The following is a 27467-nucleotide window of genomic DNA, read 5'->3' as shown; positions in this document are numbered from 1 at the left end:
CCTATAGAGGAGAGAGATCATCGGGTGTCTTGCTCCATAACTGTGGTGGTTTGAATATGCTTGGCACATGGGAAGGAGATGTGGTCTTGTTGGAGTGTATTACTGTGGGAATGGGCTTTGAAGCTCCACCCAGTGTGGAAGAGAGCCTCCTCCTGGATGCCTGTGAAATCTAGTCTCTCCTGGTTGCCTTTGGATCAAGATACAGAATTCTGGGCTCCTCCATCACCATGTCTGTCTACAGGGTGCTGTGTTTGCCACCATGATGATAATGAATTGACCCTCTTCAATTAAATGTTTTTCTTTCTAAGAGTTGCCTTGGTCATGGTGTCTCTTCACTGCAATAAAACCCAAACTAAGACAATTACACTTCATCTATTGCTTTGATACAGTTGTTGTCTTTTCCTGAATCTAGAGCTATGCTTCCTGTCTAGGATGCAGAGGATGGCAACTGCAGGTACAAACAACTATACTCAGCTTTTAAATTGGGTGCAGGTAAAGACTGTGAACTTGTGATTGTACAGTAAATGCTTTTACCAGATGAACTATCTTAAGCACATTTAAACTTCATTAGTGTATGTCAGACCACTAAAACACTGTTACTGTACTACACATTAACATACCTAGTGTATTTAAGGTTAAATCAGTCATAAAATTATTGTGTGATGGTTTAGTACTGCTAAACCTTCCCCCCCCCCCCCCCCCCCCAGTTTTATAGACTATGCAAGATGGGGAAATGGGTAAGAAGCAGTGCTTGAGTAACACTGCTTATCTCTCTGCCTCATTCCAGCAGACGGAATAACTAGCAGTGCCTGTGCTTCATACGGTTCCCTGAGGATGGTAACAACATCTGCTAAATAGTGCAAATCCTTAAACAAAGAGATGCCTTTTTACCTCTTTCTCTTTTTTCTTTTTGTCATCTTCTTTCTTTTTCTTACTTTCTGGCATGAGGTCATCAAGCCAACTGAGTTCTCTCTTTGTGAAACACAGATCCATGAGCTTGCGTACAAAGACTAAAGCAAGAACCTGAAGAAGACGGGAGAGACAGAAACATAATATATACACTGAGAGAAAGAGAGCAAACTTGCTAAAGCAAATATAATAGGAAATGCTGCATTCATTGCTTAAAAGTTTGTTTACACTACACAAAGAAATCCTGTCTCAGAAGCCCTCTCTGCCCACCCCAAATTGAATTCACACTTATTAGAAAGGAAAGGTATTTATCTGTATCTTCCTAAAAGTTGTACTGCCCTTCTCAATTATGATTTTACCTTATTTAAGTACCTATAGTTACAAAAAGCTTTGCAACCCTTCAATACTGCATTAGAAGAGCTGACCTCAGGTCTGAGCTTTAGTTTTCAATGAGGAAAGGTATATGCAGCTTGCTGTCCTGTGAAAGCTCCTGTGAATGTTTGCAGATGGGACTGGCTTTTCATACTGTTGTTTGCTATGTTTCATCGTCTCCTTGTTTTCTCCTCATTTAAAAGTAACTTATTTCATAGATGTTTTAGAGTACCATTTAGTTTATGCAGAAACCTTCCATCTACCTTATGTGTTACAAATACTTTCTCCTGGCTCAAAGTACAACTCCTCAACTCTGCACTGTTTAAAATGCCTCCTATTACATAAAAACACTTCACATGGCTAAATATCTTTACCATGCTTTTACTAGGAAATTTTCCCATCTTCTCTAAGTTTTTTCTAATCACTGGGGTAAAGATACCTTCCTAATACATTCTATTCTACCTCTTAAAATTTGAGTTCATGCAGGATTTCTTTTTTAATAAGAGGTTACATTATAGACAGTTAATTATCAACACCATATATTAAATTAAACTTCCTGATGAACAAAATGACCACCTTTAATGAAATAACCTGTCCATGGTAAACCAGTTGCAATGTAAATACACACACACACACACACACACACACATCTAGCCTTATCAGTCTGCTTCTCTGATCTTCTTACTCATCGCTATGCCAGTTCCATACTGTGTGGACTTAATACTAGTTTTCATTTGGTTGTTCTGACAATATGATGGAAGCACAGAGAAGTTAAGTAGACATTAAAACTCCATTCCTAATTATACTTATCTGATTTCTTATTTTCTTGTAAGTTTTGATTTTTAACAAAAACATAGCCTTTAAATAATAGGGAATAATATTTGTACAGTTTGATATTATACACATGTACCCCACGCTCACAAGATATAGAACATTTTTGCCAACCAGGTTTTTAAAACCTGACATTTCTTTCTCTAATTTTTAAAATCTTTTAAAAATTAACTAACTAGTTAATTAATTAATTTGCATCCCAAACATTGCCCCCCACTCCTCTTTCTCTAATTTTTAAAATGATTTTTCTGGTTCACAACAATACCACCTTTATCCCGACATACTCATTTCAAATAAAAGCAGTAAAATTCATGCTTTAGTGCTACATCCGATCTATGTATACTACTTCAAAGAATGGGGAGTTTTATAACACTCAATTTCATTGCAATCTATTGTTAGAGCTTTATCAACTCCAAATACCACTTTGAGCTCAATTCTGTCCCTTACTAAAAACAAGTTGAAGTTGTAACCCTAGTATTCCCATATTTGGAAATAGGGTTTTTGCAACATAGTTAAGATAATTAAGTTGGATGGAGTGGGGCAGGCAAGTAGAACACTCTGACTGGTATCCTTATAAAATGGTCATGCCATGTGCAAACCGAGTCAGAGACATGCTGGGGCAATTCAGATTGTAGCTATGAGCTGCCTTTCAAAGAACCTAAGAAGAAGCAAAAGAGGGACTCCCTGCAGATTTCAGAAGGTGAGCCTACACCCTGATTTCACACTTTTTAGTCTCCAGAATTTATACATAGTAATTTTTGTAGTTTTAAGACACAAGGATTGTAAAACACTGCCCCCACAAAACCCACAGTGTAAAAATTGACAAGTATATAAGTATATTACAAAGCTTTTTTTTTTCCTTAAAAAATAAGTGTCTCATTTTTAACCTTTTTATTTCAGTTTAAACTTAAACATTTTCTGGAGTTTAGCCACTACTGTAAGATTTTTATTTTCCGTGTTAAACACTACTACTGGGGTAGATACTATCTCCTACTACTTGTGTTTTTACCCAGACACTCAAAATAACATCTGTTACCAATAGTAAGGTTCTCCAGTTTCTTTTCGTAGATTATAACTAAAGGGTGGAAAGGTGAGTGAGTATATATATATGCTGAAGCACCACTATCTGCTTTATTATGCTATATGATGCTAATAGTTAAGCTCATATGCTAGCATTTTAAGCTGAGCATTGAATAAGAAGATACTATAGATCTTTCACAGCTTCATTAGGTTTAATTCTGAGATCTTACTAGTGTTCCCTGAGAAAATTTTCTAGCTTTTCCTTATCTCTAGAAATACGGTCAATATCTGATCTTTTAACATTCATAGACCTGAGCCTAGTATTCTCAGCTACTTTTCTAGTCTTGTCTTGCACCTGGATTATGCCCTGGTTTAAACCTTCTGTTTAAACTACTTGTAAAAATTCATTACATAGAAGAATAATAACCTACTTCCTACAGATCAAGTGGTAATTCATAGATCCTAGGTCAAATATGGACCACCAGCCATTTTTGTAGAGCTCATGAACTAAGAATGGATTTTAGAGACAACTTTTAGAATAATTCTGAGAATAGAGGTTTGTCTGTTTTCCTTTCTTACTTCTTTATTTTGGTGCTAAAAATCAAACTCCATCTTTTCACATTCTAAGCAATACTAATATTGAGTAATACTCCCAACGTTAGCAATACAGTATTGACCTTGAACCCGAACAGAGTGAAATGTTCCCTCAGTGAAAAAGAATGCTATTCTTCTCTTTAGCATTTCTGCATTAAAAAAAAAAAAAAAGTTCAACTATTCCTTTAATTTTACAGGTAACAAATTATAAAAATGTATTTTTTTCTCATATTATTTAAGTACATACAGAATATTCTCCTCACCAACAAAGTCTAAAGTATTTACTATATGGCCCTTTACAGAGAAATATTCACTGGTCCTTGTGTTCTAGGTGTCCAATGGACTGAAGTCCACTTGAGTCTTGTGTACCTGTGGCTGGCTACATCTCTTTTCTTCTTCTTGAGCTTACATGAACACTTTATTCTCTAATTTCCTTTTACCCCAGACTTGGGAGAGACTGGACTACTATTGATTTTTGCTACATTTATTTTACCTTAATGGATAGTAAAGCCTATGTATGGTGCACATCTTCCTCTGAGTATACAACCCTACCTGTGCTCAAAGCTTCAGAAACATTTTGTTACAATGGTTTTAAGTCCACAGGATTCTTTAGCCTGGCATTTTGTACAGGGTTTAATTTCTAAATCTGTAAGGTTACTTTAATAGTTTCACATTAATATGAAATTTAATTTTGATCAGGAAGTATTGCTCAGCTAGTCTTAACAATTGAGTCTTTTAATGTTTTTCTAAAGCTATATAGAACTCATAAAAAGACAAATACTACCTATATGCATAATTCTTGTACAAAAATGATATTGAATGATGATTTAATGAATTATGTGGATTATGACTTACTAAAATCCTCTATGGCCTTCCTAAGTTTTAAACCTTTAGATCTGTCAATTTCTAAAAAAGACACATTGTAGAAACTCACTTCAAAACCAAGATAGTTTAGTTGTTTTGCTTTATGCATCTGCCTATCACATTTGTTCTATGAATGTCCTAAGTACTAGAGTTACTTAGAACTACAAAATAGAACTCTCCAGTCCAAAAACTAAAATATTAAAAATAAACAACTTCAGAATATGAGAATACTCAAAATGGAAAGTACTAGTTTATAACTAGAAACAGTTCATCAACATTTTAAAAATATTTCTGATATTTAAAGGATACATTTCTTCCTCAAGGCCAATTATAATTTTTTAAAACATTACAATGAAAATAATAATTCCATTATGAATTAGTAACAAAATAAATCTGAAAAATTCACCATCATAGGAAAAACGACTGCAGCAGCAGAGGCTTTGATCACCCACAGCAGGACTAGGCAGGTCAGCTGGACGACTGTGAACACATGCACCTTCCATAGGGGGACATAGCGGAGGTAGATTAGGTCCGGCTGATGCTTGGCAGGCATTCCAAATAACTTGATACGGTCAAAAAACTACACATGTAATAAAGAAAAAGAAAAGAACCCATCAAAACACTTTAGCTATTTAAGAAACAATTTTTAGGGGTGTGTGTATGTGTGTGTGTGTGTGTGTGTGTGTGTGTGTGTTAGTGTATATTAAATAAAACTGTAACATCTTGGGTATGTTCTAATAGTACTGAAGAATGTTCTGGGAAAGAATCTCTGGATATAAAGAGAAAGAAGAAAAAAAATCAAAATAAACAGAGCTGGTGGTTTATACCAGTAATCCTACAATGTGGACAATGAGGCAGGAGACTTCTGTAGGTTCAAGCCAGCCTATGAGGGTAGCTCTGTCTCAAAAAAGCAAAACAAAGTATTTTACTTTGGTAGATTATAATATTTTGATAAGTATATCTTATATGGTCAAGTTCCAAATGCACTGAATCTCTTTGAACTGTTTCCAGAATGTAAAATTAAATACGAACAGTCTTCCAAGGTTCTTCTAAGCTTAATACCACTAAGGCTATGAACAGAAATCACCCACTGGATGTTTTTGAAGTTTAATTTCCTCATTTATGAACTGGAAATAACCTACTGACATCACAAAACTTAGAAAAATCAAGTAAATAAAATAGTATCATTCCTTCACCATGGTAGATATGGTGGTTTGCATAAAAATGGCCCCTATAGGCCAACAGGGAATGTCACTATTAGGAGGTGTGGCTTTGTTGGAAGAGGTGTGTCACTAGGGGCTGGGCTTGGAGGTCTGATGCTCAAGTTAGCCTAGTGTGGCTTTCTCAGCTACCTTTCTAGCACCATGTCTGCCTGCTTGCCACCAGGCTTGCCACTATGCTGACAATGGACCTCTAACTTGTAAGTCACCTCCAATTAAATGGTTTCCTTTATTAAGAGTTGTTGAGCCAGGCGGTGGTGGTGCACGCCTTTAATACCAGCACTTGGGAGGCAGAGGCAGAGGCAGGCGGATTTCTGAGTTCGAGGCTAGCCTGGTCTACAGAGTGAGTTCCAGGACAGCCAGTACTACACAGAGAAACCCTGTCTTAAAAACAAACAAACAAACAAAAAAGAGTTGTTGAGGTTTGGGTCTCTTTACAGCAATGAAACACTCTAAGGTAGAAGTGGTACCAGGAACTGGGGTATTGCTGTGACAGGCTTGGACAAGGGACTTTGAGTTAGAAAAGCAGTGGGATGTTTTAAGTGAGACTTACTGGACAAAAGTAGTAGGAGCATAGTAGACAGTGGTGTGAGGGTGGTTTGAACTATGGGGGCCTGGCTCCAGAAGTTTCAGAAGAGAAGAATAAGAACAAAAGAATAGGATGTGCATCTCTTTCTTTGGCCAACAAGTCTGCCAGAAGCTAAATTGAAGAGTTATGGATCAGCAGCTTTGGTAGAGGACATGAACAGACAGCCTAGTATTAACTGTGTTTCTTGGTTATTAGTGGCTATGGCCATGATTATGCATACTTATAATGAAAAGGAACAAGCTGAGCATGTAAAAATACAAAATGTGCCACTTGAGGAGAAAAGGAATGCCAGGAAGTGGAATGGAGATGAGTCACCTGTTCAAGGAGATTAAAAAGATGAAAGGAAAGCCTAAAGTTAAATGGAATATAAAGGGAGTGGTGACCTCAGGGGAAGATGCCACCCACCTAATCTTCCAACTTGTGAAAAAAAAAAATGGGAAAAAAAAGCTTAGAACTGGGCATGGTGGCATACAGCCTTTTATCTCAACACTGGGATAGCAGAGGTGGGTGGATTTCAGAATGCAAGGCTAGCCTGGTCTATAGATCCAAGTTTCAGGATAGCCAAGCTTAGGCAGTGAAAGAAACCATCAAAACCAGAAAGCTGGTGAAGATAATAACTGAATGAGGAGGCCATGTTCCAGCCTCAGCAAGTTGCAGAACTTGGCAGTTTCAGCCACATGGTTCTGGCTTTAAAGTCAAGGATAGAACAAAGGGATTATAAAATCTCTCTCCAGGACTAAGAAAAGTCCATGAGGCCTAGCATGTGTCAGGGGTTTGCCTGCATGGAGGCCTAGGGACCACTATATGAAACTGTGAAGTTGAAGCCTGGACTGCCTTGAAGACCCCCAAAATGTTGGAGATGACAGAGCTGTGTGATATCTACTGAGGAAAGTCACCTACAGGGAGTGGAACCCGCACAAGAGAGAGAAGTTTGTTGCAATGAAAAAAGCTGAAAGGAGCTGGAGATGTCAAGAGCACTTTGACATGAGCCATAAAGATGCAGAGTTTAAGAGTTTTTGTCCCAGCGGGTTGCCAGTCTTGCTTTGGTTCAGTATTCCCTCACTGTGCTCACTGTTGGAATGATAACGTATATCCTGATCCACTGTATAATGGAAATATGTGATCTGCTTTTTCATTTTGATTTTATATATTGCAGTTAAGAGATTACATCGAGTCTCAGAAGAGATGATGAACTTTAGACTTTTAAACAAGTTTGAAAGTGTTACAGACAGTCTCTACATGGAGACTTTTGAAGTTGAACTCAATGTGTTTAGCATTATGATATGGCTACAAGCCTCTGGGAGCCAGGGAGGAAATGTGGAGGTTTGAATAAAAATGGCTCCATAGGCCCATATGGAGTAGCACTATTAGCAAGTGTAGCCTTGTTGGAGTAGGTGTGACTGTTGGAAGAGGTGTGTCACTAGGGGGTGGGCTTTGAGGTCTGATGCTCAAGCTAGGCTTAGTGTAACATTAACTTCTGCTGCCTATCGATCAAGATGTAGAACTCTAGTAAGCACCATGCCTGCCTTCTTGTCACCATGCTTTCCACTATAATGATAATGGACAAAGCACTGAAACTGTAAGCCAGCCCCAATTAAATGTGTTCATTTATCAGAGATGCCATGGTCATGGTGGCTCTTCCCAGCAATAGTATCCCTAACTAAGATAGTAGACATGATTTAAAAAAAAAAATGCTGGCTTTGGGAAGTGCTGACAGCTACCTTTCCCTCAGTGAGTGACTGTAGAACATAGTTTTTGTAAGAGGTAGCCACTGTGGGAATCATTGCTAATCTACAGTTTCTATTGAGGTCTGTACAAATCTCAGTACATTTTAGCAGACTGTTTCCACAAAGCATGGTAATCACTGGCTCTAGCCTCCTTATTGCATTACCTCCACTGAGCCCCACTGCCTCAATGTCCTGTTTATACAACAGGAATTCCTCGTTTCCTCCATCAGTCATCATTTTAAGAATTACAGAACACAATTTATGTGCTAGGCTTCCTTGTGACATACACATTTATAAAAGCTAGGTCTTTCCATCCTGACCCTTTGATGCTCCCTCACTACACGAGTCCTCACTGAGCAGGTAGGTATGTGGCCTTTCTTTCTTTCTTTCTTTCTTTCTTTCTTTCTTTCTTTCTTTCTTTCTTTCTTTTGTTTTCTTTTTGTTTGTTTGTTTGTTTGGGTATGTGGCCTTTCATTGGGCTTGAGTAAAAGGAGGTGAAATAATCATCTCATTCTTGGGGAAAGATATACAATGAGCAATACTCACTCAGTAAATGTCAATTTGATGCAACAAGACCAAAATTAGTCACAAACACAACTTCTGCAATTTTTAAATAGTTCCATTATTAAATACTTGCCTGAATTCCTTTCAATGATGAAACTCCCATATAAAGGAAAACACCATACAGAACTGGCATTGGGATAAACTGTAAATAAAATTACTACAATTAGAACTCATCATACTGAAATAATTTTACAGTAATGAGTATAAAGAAATATATTTGATGGATAACTATGGTGACAGAACTAAAAGTTCTTTTGTCATAAGGACTAGACCAACATTCCTACAGGAAAGAAGCAAATAGGTCTCTTGTTTATCCATCTGAGAGGCAGCTGATCTTCAGACTGTTCATTACAAGGGAGTACGCTCAAGTGTGAGGAGCAAGGGAACTGCAGTCAACAGCTTAGTTTTACAAAAACAGCCTTTCTCTGTTTCAGCTTGCTGTACAATTAAATTTCTTCAAATATATAGAACATTCAGCAAAGTAGCTCACATTCCACCAGTCACTAAAGTATTAAATTACTGTTGCCCAGCATCAATGCAGTGGAGTTACTAATAATGTCTTTCAAACATTCAAGCATAGAGATTCCAAACCCCCATCCTGGCAGGTCTTCTGTAGGAAACCCTGGCTGCACAACAAGCACTTTACCAACTGAGCAGGCCCAGGAGCACAATTTTATAAAAAAAAAAAATCTACAATTTCTAAAACAAAGTGTAACTGTAGAATAGCACTGTTTTAGATTGTGTAACTCTCTTTAGTGCTGCTTATCAGGAGACAAGGAAAGTCTTCAATTTGTGCCTGTACTTAGTGTATGACAATACATTCTTTTGAATTAAATATATGAAAAACCCCGATGGAATCCTGACAGGATGTCAGGAACTCCAAAATGCCCTTGAAGTAGACTTTGAAAAAAATCTCTGTTTGATGAAACATAAATTTAAGTGTATAAAATATAATTATAACAATACTTAAGGTTACAATGATGATAACTACCAGAACAACTAACTTACTTACTTACTTTCTTCCTTCATATACACAGAAGTGCATGCACATCTTGATGTGTTATGTGGAGATCAAAGGAAAAGTTGCAATAATCTGATCTCCTTCCATTATGGTGCATTCTGGGCATGAAAGTAATCTTGTCAAACCTGGTATCAGCAAGTCCCTTACTGACTGATCCATCTTGCTTGCTCTTTTACTTCAATGCAGGATCTCATACTGAGTCTGACATAGCCTGGAATTCACTATGTAGTCAGGCTAGCCTCTAACTTACAATTCTGTCTTAGTCCCATCTGCACTTCACACTTGCCAAGTGCTAGGATATGAGCCACCATACCCAATACTACCAGAGTAAGTTAAATAACAGAATCGAGGGCCAATCAATGGATCAGTAAGTCAAAGCCCTGCTACGTAAGCCAGATAAACTTTAGTGTTGTCTCTGGAACCCATTATAGAAAAACAGAAACTGATTCTTAGAAGTTGTTCTCTGACCTTTATACCCCCACTATTGTACATGTGTACACACACACACACACACACACACACATTTTTTTTCTTAATTTAAATTACTAAAAGTTGGAAGAACTGTCTGTGAAGAATTGTTTTTAAAAATTGAAAAATCAATATGGAGCCTAAGTTTTATTTCAGTTCTCTTCATGTTTGAGTTGAGTTTTATTTTGTACGCAATATATAATTCATTAGAAAAGACATAAGAGAAAATTTTCAAAGAGCTTCAATGGGCCATCACCCTCCAAAGACTACATAAAACATTTCTCTTGTGTCCAAGTTCCTTTAAAAGACAATCAGCACTATACAGCACTGCTCTATCAGTTTACTATCCGTTTCATTGGCAGGTTCTGGAATTCCTGCAAGAAAACAACACTGTACCCTGTTTATTGCTCCACCCTGTGCCTAAGGGCACTGTTAGTAGTCCACAGACATTTGGCTGGTAAACAGTCCATGAAATGAGACCAAGAAATTCCAACAATAAAGAATATCCTTTAAAGCCATTACATATGGGTCTCTTCTACTTTAGAAATGGTGTAAGCTTTCATTCAACCATTTTCTTTAAAAAAAAAAAAAAACTAAAACAGCAAAGACACATATGGAATTGGGTTTTTACATGATAAGTAAAAACTTTCAAATTAGATACTTTGCTACATAATTTTTTTAATCACTATTTTCTGTAGGATACACATCTGCAAAAATCTGGACATAAGAAAAATGTGATTAACAAAATTTCTTATATGCTTCACTGATGATACTCTTATTCTTGTTTTTTTCTAGTGTTTATTTGCTGCTTTCATTTTATGTGCTGTATCAAGAAACATATTATGTATAAAAAACATACTAAGTTCATTAACAGTAATTTAAAGAAACCAGCTTTCTGACATTTTTTCCGATTACTTCCTGTACTATGGTCTAACCACCTGTTGATTAATTCCTTCCAATTGCAGATTGTAACTAATGGATCTATAGACTATGATTCACCCACATGCTTATTATACAAAAAACACTGCCAAATGGTATTTTTAAACTTCAATGGATTTTAGATTACAGGGAAAAAAACCGATTTTATATACTCACACATATTTCAATGTTTTATTTCTTTACAACTAAGTATAAATGTTAAGTAAGATTGTTGAACACACACAAGGGTTTTACCTTTAATACTGAAGTCATGAACACAGAGAGGCCCATCAGGATAAAAATCATCAGCCCTGTAACCCGCTGTTCACGAATCCCCAGAAATTTGGGCTGTTCCCCCGGAGCAGAACATTCAGACTCTACTTTTAAGCTGTTGACATGACTTATAGACAACACTGTTGCAGCCACAAACCACGGCAGGCCCATGATAGAGCAGACTCCCAACATGACACCAACCATGAGCAAGTCAAGGTGATAGCCAGCTCCTTTCTGAAGAGGGAAATGAACACTCATAAGTATAGATTGTTCCTTCAAATTAAAAGTCTACATTAATTATAAAGAAGGAAGAATGTTATTATGGAAAATACCCCATGCTCTAAAAGAAGGCTTTCAGAATTACCTTGAGTTTGTGTTCTTTTCTGTTGATGATTACAGCTGTGATCTGCTGATCCATAAAGATGAGAATTGTACAAAGGAGAGCTGGAACAGCTGCAATTAGTAAGGTCCACCAAGGGTTATCTCCCAAAGGGCTTATGATCCAGCCCCTACTTGGATCAGTAGGCTATTAAAGTTTAAAAATAAGAAAAAAGTTTCATTTCTTTATTGTGTTAAATTTCCACAGCACATAAGTGAATTTATTCCATAAAATACCAAGGGACAGATAAGAGGCTGGATTAGGATATGTGGTAAATTATTCACGAAGACAGAAATCCATCCTGTGCCTACAAGTATGCCCTTGTCATGGGACTTGTCCACTCTCTTTCTAGAGTAGCTTCTATTCCCTCTTCTTCAACTCAAGACAACCCTGAAACTTAATACACTGTGGTGATGATATAAATAGAAATGGCCCCCATAGACTCATGTGTTTGAATGCTTGGCCAAAAGGGAGTGGCACTATTAGGATGTGTGACCTTGTGGGAGGAAATGTGTCCCTGTGGGAACAGGATTTGAGGTCTCCTATGCTCAAGCTATATACAACAACCAGTGAGGCACCCAGTCTCTCCTTGCCACCTACGGATCAAGATGTAGAATTCTGGACTTCTATAGCAACATGTCTACTGGCAGACATGATAATAATGGACCAAACCTCTGAACTGTAAGCCAGCCCCAAATAAATGCTTTCCATTTTAAGACTTGCCATGGTCATGGTGTCTCTTCACAGCAAAAAACAAAACAAAACAAAAACAAAATCAAAAAACCAAACAAAAACAAAGAAACAAACTAATTAAGATATATACAAAGTAAGACCAAAGTGACATGTATGAGTTTTAATTATGGACTTAAACCATGAAGTTTCTTCTTAACCTCCCCAAGTCCTAAGATGATGACTGTGCTGTTGAATGCAGTTCCTTTCAGGGAAGATACAAAACAGAAGCAGAGAAGAAAAAGACTGCCACTCCAAATGTCCCCACCAAGCCACCAGATAACTAGACATGAAAGTGAAAGGCCTGCTGCCTAGATCAAATCACATCTGGGCAAGCTCAACTGCTAAACAATTATAAATAGAGGTATATCATTCAAAGACTATTTTAGAGTTGAACTTTTGTTTTTTGGTTTTGTTTGTTTGAATGTGTTTCTTATGAAGAGACAAGGTAATGCTGTGTAGTCTAGGCCGGCCTGGAACTCACTATGTAGTCCACTCCAGACTTGAATTCACAAGTCTCCTGCTTCAACTTCCTCAGTTTAGAATTACAGACCTGCACCACAATGCCCATCTTAGAGAATGTGTTCTCATTGAAAAGGTTTGGCAAGCAGAGATAGATAAGTAAACTAGAATGACACTTTAGCATGGCCCTACATACACTATCTATGGTAAAATAAATCTCTCTTGTACCAACTCCTAAAGTATCTTGTGTTAGATTCTGGAAACTAGTGGTCATGGCAGAGTACCATGAGTCAGAACTAGACTAAACAATTATTGACAAAAATCTGGCACCTTACCGGATTCAAGCACATTTCAATGATGTAACATGAAACTAATCTTTAGATTATGAATTAAATAATTCATAATCTAGATATAAATGAAAGAATTTTATACTCTGAAGGATTAGAGGTACTAAAATTTAAATTTTATTTGTCAATGCAAAAGGTAAATTGAGGACTGCAGATCATAAGAGCTTTTGTCTAATAAGCACAAGGTCCTGGGTTCAAGCCCTTTCCTCACTAAGTAGTTTGGTATTTCCAAAACCAAATAGCCACTTGTTTCAATACTTACCTCGAACTTTTCAGGAACATGAAGTTTAGGAGATGGAATTCCTACAAGGTAGTCAATTGCAACCATTATTACTATTGTGAGAAATACAGCAAAGTCACTGATTGTTGATCGAACCTATAATAGAGGGATTACAATAATAAAAACATAGGATTACTTCCTGTCCTTTCCACATAATTCTTATCTTTCTTATAAAATATGTCACTAATACATGGACGAGACTTTTAATAATTAACAATGTTATATAAGTTTATGTCCACCTCATCCTCAAAACATAAGAAACAAGTCACAACGTCACAACTACCTTTCACTTTCTCACAGTACTATTATCTCCCTCCTGTGCGCACACACACACACACACACACACACACACACTTTTATCCTAGAACTAGCTCTGTAGACCAGGATGACCACAAAACTCATAGAGATCCATCTGTGTCTGCCTCCCAGGTGTTGAGATTAAAGGCATGTGTAACCATACCTGGACAATATATTTTTTACTAGAAGGAATTTCTTTTAACTATTTAGTATAAAATACTAACTTTAAATAATAAATTCTTGCTTTGAAATAAACCAAATAAATGAAAACATAATTATCACCAAAATTCAACCCAGTTACCTTGGTAGGAAAGTATCTCTTGGTCTTAAACTGCTTGAGGAATGAAGACAGAAAGAACGTCGTGAAAAATAAGACGACACACCAGAAGAGCACATCGGGAACATACGGCCCATGAGGCCCACAAGCTGATCCCACAAACATACCATGGAAGGTCTTACACTCCTGAATGAGCAGAAGAGGGAAGGAGATGGAGATTTTTAAGTATCCAATAGAGTACTCACGAACATGGTTGAATCTAAGATGTCAGTTTCATGCTTTACCTAGAGAGCTTCTATTAGGCTAACTATAACATATCATCAATTATAGATATTAATATACTCCTAGCAAAATCACTCAAAGAACATTTCACCAACCTTCTCCTTTCTTTCTACTGCATGTTCCCTTTAGAGAAGGCTCATGATGAGTTCTAACTGTGAAATGTCTCCTCTGCGTCCCTGTAGGCCACTACTGCAGTATTAGAATAGACAGTTTAAATAAAAGCATCAGACAAAAAAAAAAATCACTCCTGCAGTCTTTACAGATGCTAAATAGAGCATATACAAAGCACTGCCTTAAAAGACAACTGGAGCTGGGCATGGTGGCATACCCCTGTAATCCTTCTCTCTCTCTCTCAAAGTAAGGCAGAAGGACAGGGAATTCAAGGTAAGTCTCAGCTATTTATAATTTGATGCCAACCTGGAATATATGAGACTTAACTCATCACCCCTCCCCTAGAAAAAGCAGAAAAAAAAAAAGATATTCAATTTAGCTCTGATTTGATATCTAAGATTAAAACATGGACTTCCATGAGCAGCAAAATGGTCATTAAAATTTTAATGAAAGCACATTCTGTTATGTGCTATATAGCTTAGCAGTAAAGCACTTGACTAGCACATCTGCAGCCCTGGGGATAAGGCAGCAGTTCTCAACCTGTAAGTTAAGATTCCCACATATCAGATATTTACACTATGATACATAATAGCAAAATTACAGTTCCATGTAGCAATGAAATAATTTTGTGATTGGGGGTCAGCAATTGTATTAAAGGGGTTGCAGCATTAGGAAGGTTGAGAACCACTGGTCTGAGGCCTGACACATCACTTAAAAAAACAAGTACAACAGAAGCTGCAGAAATGGCTCACAGGTGCAAGATGCAGAGACCCATATTGGATACTCACAACTGCCTGAAATTCCAGCTTTGACACAAATATAACACCTTTTTCAGCCTTTGTATCTGCACTCACACACTCACATACACGCAGATAAATTAAAAATAACAATTGAAAAAAATAACAGAACAACATATTTTGAAAAACAATCTACATATTCATGATCAAGAATGAATGTTAAATATAACCAGAAAAGGCTGAGAAAAGTTGAACACGGATGCTCAGATATTGAATCATAGCAGAGGGGAGGCTAAGATAGGAAAACTGCTACAAATTCTAGGCCAGTTCAGGCTACTGTGTGAGACACCACCTCTAAAACAAAACAGGCAGATATAAAAACCAGCTTCCCATGGACCTAAGATACTTCCCAGTCCCTAATATACTTACAGAAACAGTAAGGTTTCCCCAGGAAATACCGTATGCTGTCACATTCTTTCTCTTCCACAGTTCTAGAGTTTCGTTGCTAGGGTTATATGGCTCAGCACATACACATCTGAAAAATAAGCAGAATAATTTTTTGAGGATCCTACATTTAATTTCTATTTTTTTTCTAAATCAATTACAAGGAGGTAAACACCTCAGCATTTCTTCCATGTAGCAAACACATAGACTAGGAGATGAAATAGAAAGCAGAAGCAGGGTACCCCAACTCTGAAGCCATGGTAGTGTGTTACAGGACACTCCAAATCAGGAGTTATATAGAAAGACCTTGTCTTCTGCAGTGGAGGCAGAAAGAGGAAAAAGGAGAAGAAAAAAAAAAGCAAGTCTGTCAATGACACACTTACTTAATAACAATGATATATATAACACTGGATAACATTTCAGATGGATAAAAAAGACATCATGTGGACAGTGAAATTTTTATCACAATCTCCTTGGTCTACCTCCACAGCTCTCCCTTGCTTCAAGACAGGGTTTCTTTGTGTAGCCTTGCCTGTCCTGGAACCAGTTCTGCGGAGCAGGGTGAACTGCTGTCTCTTGACACACACAAGTGTATTCCCAACAAACCCACTGCACCCTGCTCCACCCATGCTCACTGTCCTTGATCTTAAACTCATGCTTAGCACAGTGAGAGCACAGACTACAATCCCAGCAATTCTAAAAACAAATACAACAGAGGCTGCAGGAGGTAGAGGCAGGAGGAGTAAGAGTTCAAAGTCATCCATTGCTAATTAGGCAGCCTAACAAAAGATTAAAAACCCATTTTCCCCTTTGTGTTGCTAGGGATGGAACCCAGAGCCTTAGGCATGATAGGCTATCACTAGCTCCATTCTTAGCCACTAATAGTCTTTTACAAACAAAATCTTTTACAAACAAAAGTCTTTTACATTCAGATGTGATAAGAGATGATTAAAATCAGAAAGCAGTTCTCTACTACACATGCAGCTGAAGCCATGGGTCCCTCCATGTGTATTCTTGGGTTGGTGGTTTAGTCCTTGGGAGCTGGGGGGGGGGGGGGGTGTCTGGTTAGTCGATATTGTTGTTCTTCCGATGGGGTTGCAAACCCCTTCAGCTTCTTCAGCTCTGCCCCTAACTCCTCAATTGGGGTCCTCTTGCCTGACTGATGGTTGGCTGCGAGCATCCACATCTGTATTGGTCGGGATCTGGCAGAGCCTCTCAGGAGACAGCTGTATCAGGCTCCTGTCAGCAAGCACTTCTTGGCATCAGCAAGTGTCTAGGTTTGGTGTCTGCATATGGAATGGATCCCCAGGTAGGACAGACAGTCTTTCCTTTTGACAGGAGCAATTCTGGGATAAAATTTTTGAGATAGGTGGGTGGCCCCATCCCTCAATCAAGGGCCATGCCTAACCTCTGGATATGGTCTCTACAGGTTCTCCATCATCTTTGTTGGGTGTTTTAGCTAATGTCATCCCTGTTGGGCCCTGGGAGCCTTTTTCTTTCCTGGAGTCTTGGACTTTCTGTTGGCTACCCCCAGTTCTCCATCCCCTATTGCTACACACCTCTGACCAATTTCCTGACCCTCTGCACTCTCCCCTGTCTCCTCCCACACCTGATCCTGCCCCCTTTTTTTCCTCTCCCCCTCCTCTCTCCCTACCAAGTCCCTCCTACCCTCTACCTCCCTTGATTATTTTGTTCCCCCTTCTAAGTAGAACTGAAGCACCTACACTTTGGTCTTCCTTCTTCTTGAGCTTCATATGGTCTGTAAATTGTATCTTGGGTATTCCAACCTTTTGGGCTAATATCCACTTATCAGTGAGTAAATACCATGTGTGTTCCTTTGTGACTGGGTTACCTCACTCAGGATCATATTTTCTAGTTCCATTTGCCTAAGAATTTCATGAAGTCACTGTTTTTAATAGCTGAGTAGTAAAGTACTCCATTGTGTAAATGTACCACATTTTTTGTATCCACTCCTCTATTGAGGGACATCTGGGTTGTTTATAATAGCAGCTTCTGGCTATTATAAATATGGCTGCTATGAACATAGTAAAGCATGTGTCCTTGTTATATGTTATGTATATCTTTTGGGAATATGCCCAGGAGTGGTATAGCTGGGTTCTCAGGTAGTACTATGTCCAATTTTTTGAGGAACTGCCAGACTGATTTCTACAGTAATTGTACCAGCTTGCAATCCCACCAGCAATGAAAGAGACAGTAATTGTACCAGCTTGCAATCCCACCAGCAATGGAAGAGTGTTCCTCTTTCTCCACATCCTCGCCAGCATCTGCTGTCACCTGAGTTTTTGATCTTAGCCATACTGACAGTTGTGAGGTGGAATCTCAGGGTCGTTTTGATTTGCATTTCCCTGATGACTAAGGATGTTGAACATTTCTTTAAGTGTTTCTCGGCCACTTGATATTCCTCAGCTGAGAATTCTTTGTTTAGCTCTGTACCCCATTTTTTAATAGGGTTATTTGGTTCTCTGGAGTCTAACTTCTTGAGTTCTTTGAATATATTGGATATTAGTCTTCTATCAGATTTAGGGTGAACCCACACACCTACAGTCCCTTGATCTTTGACAAAGAAGGTGAAAACCATCTAGAGGAAAAAAGACAGCATATTCAACAAATGGTGCTGGCTTAAGTGCTGGTCAGCATGTAGAAGAATGCCAGTTGACCCAATCTTATCTCCTTGTACAAAGTTCAAGTCCAAGTGGATCAAAGACCTTCACCTAAAACCAGATACAATGAATCATCTAATAGAAGAGAAGGTTGGGAAAGAGCCTTGAACACATCGTCACAAGGGGAAATTTTCCAGAACAGAACACCAATGGCCCAGGCTCTAAGATCCACTATAAACAAATGGGATCTCATAAAATGGAAAAGCTTCTGTAAGGCAAAGGACAAAATGGTGGCCTCGGATTGGGAAGAAATCTTTACCAATCCTCCATCAGATGACAGCTTTTAGGAATCAGTTCTCTCCTTCCACCATATGAATCCTAGAGAATGAATGAACTCAGGTGTCAGTTTTGACAGCAAGCACAGTCCATTCACTAAGCCATCTCTCCAGTACATTTTCATGTTCTAAAGCTTACAATTCTCCTTGCAAGTCAATGAAGTGGAGTACTACTTTGCATCACACACAATTGTTAGAAAAGAGAGCATACTAGGCAGATCCGACTTCAAAAGCATTTGATTTCAATTTTATATATCTCCAGTTTTTAGAAACTGTTATAGTTTTATTTTATGTGCTTTGATGTTTTCCGATATGCATGTCTGTGTGAAGGTATAAGATCCACTAAAACTGGAATTACAGACAGCTGGGAGCTGCCATGTGGGTGCTGGGAATTGAACCCTGGTTCTCTAAGAGCAGCCAGTACTCTTAGCCACTGAGCCACCTCACCAACCCCAATATCTGCAATTCTTTATAACCACTACATATGACTTTTCAAATCTTTTATACTAAAGCTTAAAATTCTCATTTTCCATTCAAGTAGAGGGGATTTATATCAAGTACTATAAACCTAGCCAACAACCTTTGGCTGATGAGGTTATGGACTTGAGAGGCAAACTTACTACCACTTTCCTAAACCAGCACAATTCCTAGCTACATTCTAGAAATTCTTATTTCCAATTATGTGTAATTTCCACCTTCATCAAGGAAGCTTCTTTTTTGCAGCAGAGACCATTACAATGAACCACAACGTATTAAATGTAAAGAACAAGTGACTGTCAGGTGCCTATCCTCAACTGGAGTATCTACAACACAACCTACACACTAATAGCTCAGAGAATATTGCAAAAGAGGGAATATAAAGACTATAAAAGCCAGAGGACCAGAACATTGTACCTTCTATATAAGACAGCAAAGTTGTACCCATGAAATCTTAGCAATACAGTCAAGACCTACAGTGACATTGGTAGAGATGCCACTGGGGATGAAGGCAACCTCACAAGGCCCTACCTCTAGAAGAAGAGCCACAGACAACTAATGGCTATTAAGAGAGGGAGACTCAGTCTCTGACAGCAACAAATCCTGATAGGTTATTCAAGTAGTCAGACCTAAACACATACATATTTGATCAGTATTAACTGGGGTCTGCAGGTTGCATTTATATACACATGTGTGTCAGTATGTATGATTGGTATATACATATATGTAAAAATAATAGTTACTAAGAGATCATGATTTTGAGATAGAAATGGACATGGGAAGAGTTGGAGGAGGAAAGGGTTGGGTAAAAATGATGTTAATACAGTACTCATTTATAAAAGCACCCCCCCCCCCCAAAAAAAATGCAAAAGCAAAATTGAACTGAATGGCACTTAGAAGTCAGAGTTTAAGTCCAGCCAGGTCTATGTAGTTAGATCAAGATCAGCCAAGAATATATAATGAGACCTTATGTTTTAAAAATAGTCAAATGAAAGGCTGGAGATGTTCAGTGATAAAGCTTGCCTACCGTGCACAAAGCTCTGACTTACATCTCCAGTGACACAAAAAGTACTAATGAAATACAGTTCTTGATAGCAGTATACAATATTTAAGGAAGTACACTTGTTGAACATACTATAAATTAAAAAGGTAATAATATAAAATGTGACGAATACGTGAGTACAAAAAAAATACTCCCTACATCTTCCATATACCTAAGAGTGATTAAATAATACAGGAAAATACATTGAGCATAGATTGCCAATTATGATGGTTAATCTTGGTTGTCAACTTGACTACATTTGAAATCAACTCAGATACAAGCTGCTGGACACAAGCTGAAGGTCTCTGGATTAGATTATGTGGAGCAGGAAGACTCATTCTAAATATGGGCAGCACCTTCGGGTGCAGCTGAGACAAAGAGAAATGAAAAAGAAAAGCTTTGCTTTCTACCTGCTTGCCTGCACTCCACTGGCATCTATCCTATTCCTGAGAGGTCCTGATATTAGAACCAACTTCTTTGGGAGTCCAAGGTACATTGAAGATCAGCAGCCCTCCAGAAATTCTCCAGAACTCCAGCACCTGCCCAGGACTGCTGAGACAGCCAGCCTCTTGGATAGAACAACTATAGGTTCTCAGCCTCTCTAATGTGAGAGACATTGTGGAATGGATCCTATAAACCAAACTAATAAATCACTCCCATTCCCTGACACATACATTTTGTTTTTTTTAACATTCTATCAGCTCTGTTCCTTTAGAGACCCTTGACTAATAACATTTAAATTTGCCAACCCAACTCCAACAGAAGACCACATACTTCAGTTCTTTTGTTACTTCAGTTGTACTGGTTTCCTACTGCCACAGTAAAATACCATGACAAAAGCAACATGGGGGAAAAGGGTTTATTTTAGCTCACAGTTCCAAGTCTGTCACTATGGGGAAGTCATGGTGGCAGCAGCTTAAAGAAGCTAGGCATGTTGCATCCATAGTCAAGAAGCATATACATACCAGTTCTCAGCTCACTTCCAAGATCCCCTGCATAAGGAATGGTGCTATCTCTTAGCTGGTGGGTCTTCCTACCTCAATTAATGTAATCAGGATAGTCTTCCACAGACATGCTCATAAGCCCAACCTGATCGAGACAATCTTTCATCGAGACTCTTTCCAGGGAACTCTAGATTATGTCAAGTTGGTAATTAAACCTACCATTACATTAATAAACAAAAGTAAATAAACTTCATCAACTATAATTCTACCCATGAATGTTTTACCAAAATTTCATATGAAATAAATATTTCAATTACCAGATACAGCTAAATACAATGAATACTACATTACAAAAATTCCATTTTCTTTCTTTTTGTTATGTAGCGCAGGTGGACCTTTAGTTTGTGGTACTTCCTCTTGCCTCAGCCTCCTGAGTACTGGGATTAAAAGTGTATGCCACTATGCCCAGCTCTTTAAAAAAACAAACAAACAAAAATCCATCTTTCTTATGCTCTGATATCTTAGAAAACATATATATTTTAACTAAGGATGAAATAGAAGCACTTACGTGTAACTGGTCAATTTATCCAAGTTGTTGTGCATATTAAATGCGTATATTTCTCCTAAATGAAAGAGTTTCTCCAAAGCTTCATAGATGAATATGATACAAATGAGAGCCGCAAAAGCTTCTTCTGTGAACCGAGTAATGTAACAAACAAGGCTGCTTGCATCTGTTGCGACCAATACAATGCACAAGAAAGAAGTCCACAGACCAATACTGGTTCTTAATGACAGATAGTTAAGGTGATAATCTCTGTTTCGAAATATAAGTGGAGACATAATCACCATGTACATACAGATTTGCACCTAAAGTTTTTCATAACAAGCAGTAAAAACACAAACACAGGATTCCTTTAGAAATCACAATTACCAAATTGCCAAGTCACGATTGGATGAAGCTGTGTCTTTTGCTTCCACGGGAGACTTGGTTACTTTATTAAAGATTTACAATGAAAATATGCTAGGCAGGGATAAAACCATTAGACCTCACGTTAACAATCAGCTATATGGAAAAAATGACAAATTATCTGAAGATAAAAAATCTGTATGTGTCAGAAGGGTAAAGACACCACTACCCCAATATTTTGCCACCACTACTACTTCTTCAGCCACAACTATGCCTACAGAATTAATTTCAAATAAGAAATGACTAAAAAGGGCTATAGTTTAAGTCATTTCATTGACTACTAGTCAGTGGAGCATGCCACGTCAAAATCATAATCAGGTTAACCAATGAGCAGAGAACCAGAGCAAGAGAACTACAACAATCAAATACTCAAATGTCTACACTGTTTTAGACTGAAAGACTCAAGTGCACGTCATAAAGGAAACAATATTGTTAATGCTGAATTCAAAGTCTATTACCTACAGTATGCCTGTGATGCTCAACAGCCTAGCCATAGATACTAACCCTGAAATTTGATGGCTTTGAGCCCTTATCCCTTTACACAAGATGGCCTGGCAATGTCAGTCTTGGCTTTCAAGATCTACTTCACTGTCAACTTCCTCTGTAAGACCTATATTTCACCTAACAAACAGTTCAGATAAACATCTTATGGGTTTAATTTTGCTAGCACTAAGGATTTTTATTGTTCCTCAAATGATTTGCTTATCATTACTCCAATCCATTAAATTACCACTGATGGACTATCTTATTTTTCCTCATCTCTATATTACTGGGGTGGAATGGTAGTAGGAACGTTGGTAGGACAAACACATAAAAACCCAAACAAACTAAAGATACACATACTGTTTATACAGCTAAATATCCTTCACAAATGGTACGATGTAACATATATTTAACAGGTAAGGTATACAAACACAGGGGATGAGAATTTCTACTTACCTACAGAATTTAAATAAAATTTTTTCAAACACTAGGACTGGACCTGTGCTCCCCAGTATTGTTAGAGGTTGCCCAGCAAACAATGAATAGGCAATCCCAGTTAATGATGCTCCAAAAAGAGACTCTATTGCACTCTGTTTAAGAGGAAAATGAACAAAAGCAACACATCAAAAAATTATCTCTAACCTACTAATAGCACAATAAGACATCTGAAAACATGGATACTAGCAAAGTAGTTACGAAATCAAAGCAAAAAAACTAAATCATATATATGGAAAATTACAAATATATCAAGTACATCAAGAAACTTGCTTTAGTTTGCATATTTAATTGAACTTTTGGCAATCACCCTTAATTCAACACTTGATACAGTAAGACACAAGGCGCAAAGGGAGACACATGGGGCTTCTGCTTCATCTGTGCTGTTTTATTTAGAAGCCTATGCAAGCAGAAAAGCACATGTTATTTTTACTAGTTTTATATGACTGAAGTAAGTATTTTTCATTCTGAAAATAAAAAGCACATTACTCAGTATGGTGATTAAAAAAGAAGGTAAATATGTGACCCTTTCTCACTGTTTTCTATAAAAGCAACTTTCCATATATTTTTTTAAAATTAGAATGATAGTTTTAATTGATTTACTTCAAAATGATATAGGTAACATAAACAAGGTGGATGGGGAGGCCTGTGTAAAAAATTCACAAAAACAATAAATATGTTAAGTATTTTATCATTAAAGCCCATCAAAATGAGATAAAACAGGACAACAATAGCTCAGAAGTTCAGTGAGTAAGGTATAGTAATATTGGATTTCACTATCAGCATTATAGCCTGGCAAATGAGGTTAGATGGTGAAGCAATGACAATGTACTATGCCACTAGACAAAGGGTAAGGTCAGAGAAAAAGGAAAAGAATTTACCATTCTTAAACATCAAGGCCAACTGGGGTATGCTATCCAGAAAGGAGAAAGCCCAGGATTGGTAAAGGCAAGACAAGAAGTAGTAAGAAACAAGGGTCCTGAAACAAGAGACAGCACAACAGCAGGCGAGAACAGGGCTGTGCTGAAAGCCTGCAGGGCAGAGTCTGGAGTGCAGCTGCGGGACAGCTCGTTTCCGGCCCAAGCTTTTAAGTGAAGGTGATGGTAATTATAACTCTACTAGTATTTGTACAGGAACCTTTAAACCCTGTCTGTTACTTAGGGCATATCACACAAATGTAGCAATTCTCACCATCAAGTCTAACACCATCATCAAACACTATCAAAACAGAATCACAAAGTAACAAAATAAAATATAACTGAACTATTGGCAACATGAAAAAAAAAATGAGTACCCATATTAATAACATGTTAAATGTAAAGACTGTTTTCTTTTTTAAAAATAGGATTTTACTACAAAACACAGGTCCTTATCACCAACTCCTTAATTCTACTAAAATATGTACATTTTAAAATTGAGCTTAGGATGAGCTTGAGTTAAAAGTGAAAACATCTAAGTGAAATTCAGAAAAAGAAAGAAAAACTGAAAAGGACATCACAAAAGTCAACTGAAGCAGGTGGGCACAAACTAAAGGTCCCTCCCCAAGTTGTGGGTTAAAAAACACAGACATTTCCAGCAGAATCTCTGCCTTTACTATCCCCACCCACCCCATCGCCATATAAGACCCCTAAGCTACCTTTCCCCAATATGGAACTGCTTTACATCCATTCTCTTCATTCTAAGGCTCTGGCTGTCTAATTTCTGGGCCAATTTACTCCTTCTATTCTAGCAATCTGCTAACTTTCTACCTTTCCTTTTTTCCCTATAATCAAACCTGAATTTCAACCCTCATTGGCACATGAGTGGTCCAATATTTACACTTTCTTCTGCTACTATGTAACCTCTAAAAATGAGTTCCCTAAACTGCCATTTCTATAAGGACACTGGAAGCAAGCACCTCATATCTATATTGTTTCACCTGAAAATGCTTGTTTTCTCCATTTCTATAACTTCAATTCCACAGCTCTGCTTTCTCACAACAATGCAGCGAACACAGGCTACCACTTCCCATCTCTCCAGTCCCTGCTACACTTGTCTCTCCTCCTACTCTAGTGCCAAACACAATGTCAGGCACACAGTGTCAAAGGGCAGGAGCAGAAGACAGTGTGTGAGCCAAGCAGCAGTATTTCTAAGAGCTCATAGCTAAGCCACATTTCAACAGGGCAAGGAAGAGTTACAAGCACTATTTTTGACAACTAAAAACATGTATATATGAAACAATGATTAAGGCAAAAGTAAAAAGGAATCTTAGTAACAAAAAATAAATTCAGAATTAGAAATTTTCTATTTTTAGGTTTTAACTTCATGTTCTAAAAAAGATATGCCTTTATAATCCAATAACTATTGCCAGTTAGATTTACCCATTGTTTTTACCTTTTTATCTATAAGAATACAAAATTTCTTTAAATAGTAAATTTTTTTAAAAAACTTCAGAAATCAAGAATTATAAATCATGTCACTTATATGCCATTAAAATATATTTACACCCCACCATAATATGCCATTCAAGATTTTATAAAGAATCAGTTCCTAGCATGGTATCAGCATGTACAGCAAATGGGACTCTACATTCACATGAAAAAAAAAAAAAAAAGGCCATATTCAATTACAGATAAAAGTTTTGGCAACTTTCAAACAAATTTAATAGCAAAATGAAAATAAACATAACTTCAAAATCCCACCCTCTCTACAGCTACATTCTGCTGTTTTGAACAGTCTCAGCTCAGTCACCAGCTGGAGCCATAACCCTGACCCTATGATAACTAACAGGACACAGGATGGGGACCCTCATGGGTAAATTTCCAACCATAACCCACCCAGAGAATCTCCCCCACAACCCACACATCCCCCAGAAGGCAATGGAAGTCTTACTCAATTTATAGCCATTTCATCAAGCAAGGTAGGATAAAACTGTTTGGTTTTTTTGTTTATTTATTTATTTTTACCTCAACTGTGCATCTTCTCCTGTTCAAATGTCTTCCCCATGTTTTCCACAGCAATTACCTTTGGGGGAAGTCTGCTTGGGGACAGGTTTATGCTGTGGGAAGACTCTTCAAATACAAGCAGGAATAATGAGACAAATGCATACAGACACTTGCCTCTGAGGAGCTGGGAGCCTGGCCACTACCAATCTTTTGTACTCACTATTCTGCCTTCTGTAGCTTCTCCAAGCAGCCCTCCAAAAGTGATTACAGGAGACATACAGGCACAGTATAGGAAAAGAATCGAGGCCAGGCACTGCAGACTTAATGCATCCTTGAAGTCACTCAAGAAAAAAGGTGCTTTCCTTTTGATGTCAAGTATCAAACCACCAAAAAGCCTAAATAGGTGAGATGAAACTCGTCAAGCTGTAGACTAGAGGATTCTAACTAGTTCAAACTAAATCTATGGGCTACATAAAACTGTAGGTGCTTACTGTTTTGTCAATAAAAATTTAAGTAATGGTATAACTTATAGAAGATACACTCATTGATTCTCATGAAATGATGTCAGAGGAAAGATACATCTCATTAAATTAAAAAATACATATTATATTATGGGTTATATGCTGAAAAAGCTGCAGGCAAATGACTTTACAGGAGTAATTTTAACTCTGAATGCAAATATATATACAAATTAACATACAATAAACAAAACCTAACCAGTCATTTATGTAAATTTGCAAATGCAACTCTTTTCTTTATCTGTAATACAGATCTAAAAGGCAATGGGCAGAAATATAGAAAAGGCAATTATATCTTACTTAGTTCTTAGTGTAAATGTAGTGGTATGCTATGCTTTTAATAATGAAGTTGACTAATAACTACTTTTATGACTTTTAACTCTTTGTTTATATGAATAATTAAGTCTGGGGAAAAAGAAAACCCTTAAAAGTTATCTCCATAGGTTACTACTTATATAGTGTATATATTAATAAAACTAAGAGGTTTTAGTAAGAATAAAAATCTGTTTACATTAAAACATCGAAGCCATACCATTTCAACTCTTTAAAAAAATTAAGCTTTTTTGATATTTTTAATCTGAAAATGTTCCAGTAAAATATAAACACCCTAGAAAATAGGGAATCTTCATGTTCAATGCCACACCTCAATTTAGCTGAATCCTGCCTGGTATATACAGAAGGTATATATAAATACTGCTGAACTGGAAATTCAGAACTGGAAATGGGTGGTTATGTATATACTAAATACAAGAATATGAATAAATATTAAATTTAAGCTGTAGAGGGTTTGGATGTTCCAAGCATTACCATGCTAATTTTTTAAGTTAAATACTAAAATAAACCATGAAGGCATGTTGACAAGTAGAAGTGATTCTATAATCTGTAGCCAATGGAATCAGTTTTAAATTAAGAAGACATCAATGATAATGTAGAAAATAAATCGTCA

The 27467-nt window shown here is 37.4% G+C and overlaps 1 protein-coding gene across 10 annotated transcripts in view; it reads right to left on the bottom strand.

Moving 5' to 3' along the window:
- The window catches only part of Slc4a7 (solute carrier family 4 member 7), an 89075-nt gene that overhangs the window by 10706 nt on the left and 50902 nt on the right, over positions 1-27467 (bottom strand). For all 10 annotated transcript variants that reach the window (XM_034497712.2, XM_034497716.2, XM_076931583.1 and 7 more), the window contains 11 exons: positions 26224-26398; positions 23041-23174; positions 21703-21948; positions 15701-15806; positions 14166-14327; positions 13550-13663; positions 11735-11896; positions 11353-11604; positions 8764-8832; positions 4997-5170; positions 892-1023 (listed from right to left, as the gene is read on the bottom strand). In XM_034497712.2, coding sequence (XP_034353603.1) covers positions 892-1023; positions 4997-5170; positions 8764-8832; positions 11353-11604; positions 11735-11896; positions 13550-13663; positions 14166-14327; positions 15701-15806; positions 21703-21948; positions 23041-23174; positions 26224-26398 — 1726 coding nt within the window. The remainder of the gene's footprint in view (positions 1-891; positions 1024-4996; positions 5171-8763; positions 8833-11352; positions 11605-11734; positions 11897-13549; positions 13664-14165; positions 14328-15700; positions 15807-21702; positions 21949-23040; positions 23175-26223; positions 26399-27467) is intronic.

Source organism: Arvicanthis niloticus, chromosome 3, assembly GCF_011762505.2.
Source record: "Arvicanthis niloticus isolate mArvNil1 chromosome 3, mArvNil1.pat.X, whole genome shotgun sequence".
Classification (NCBI taxonomy): Eukaryota; Metazoa; Chordata; class Mammalia; order Rodentia; family Muridae; genus Arvicanthis; species Arvicanthis niloticus.
Note: the sequence above shows the minus strand (reverse complement) of the source record. Positions and strands in the feature narration are given on the sequence as shown.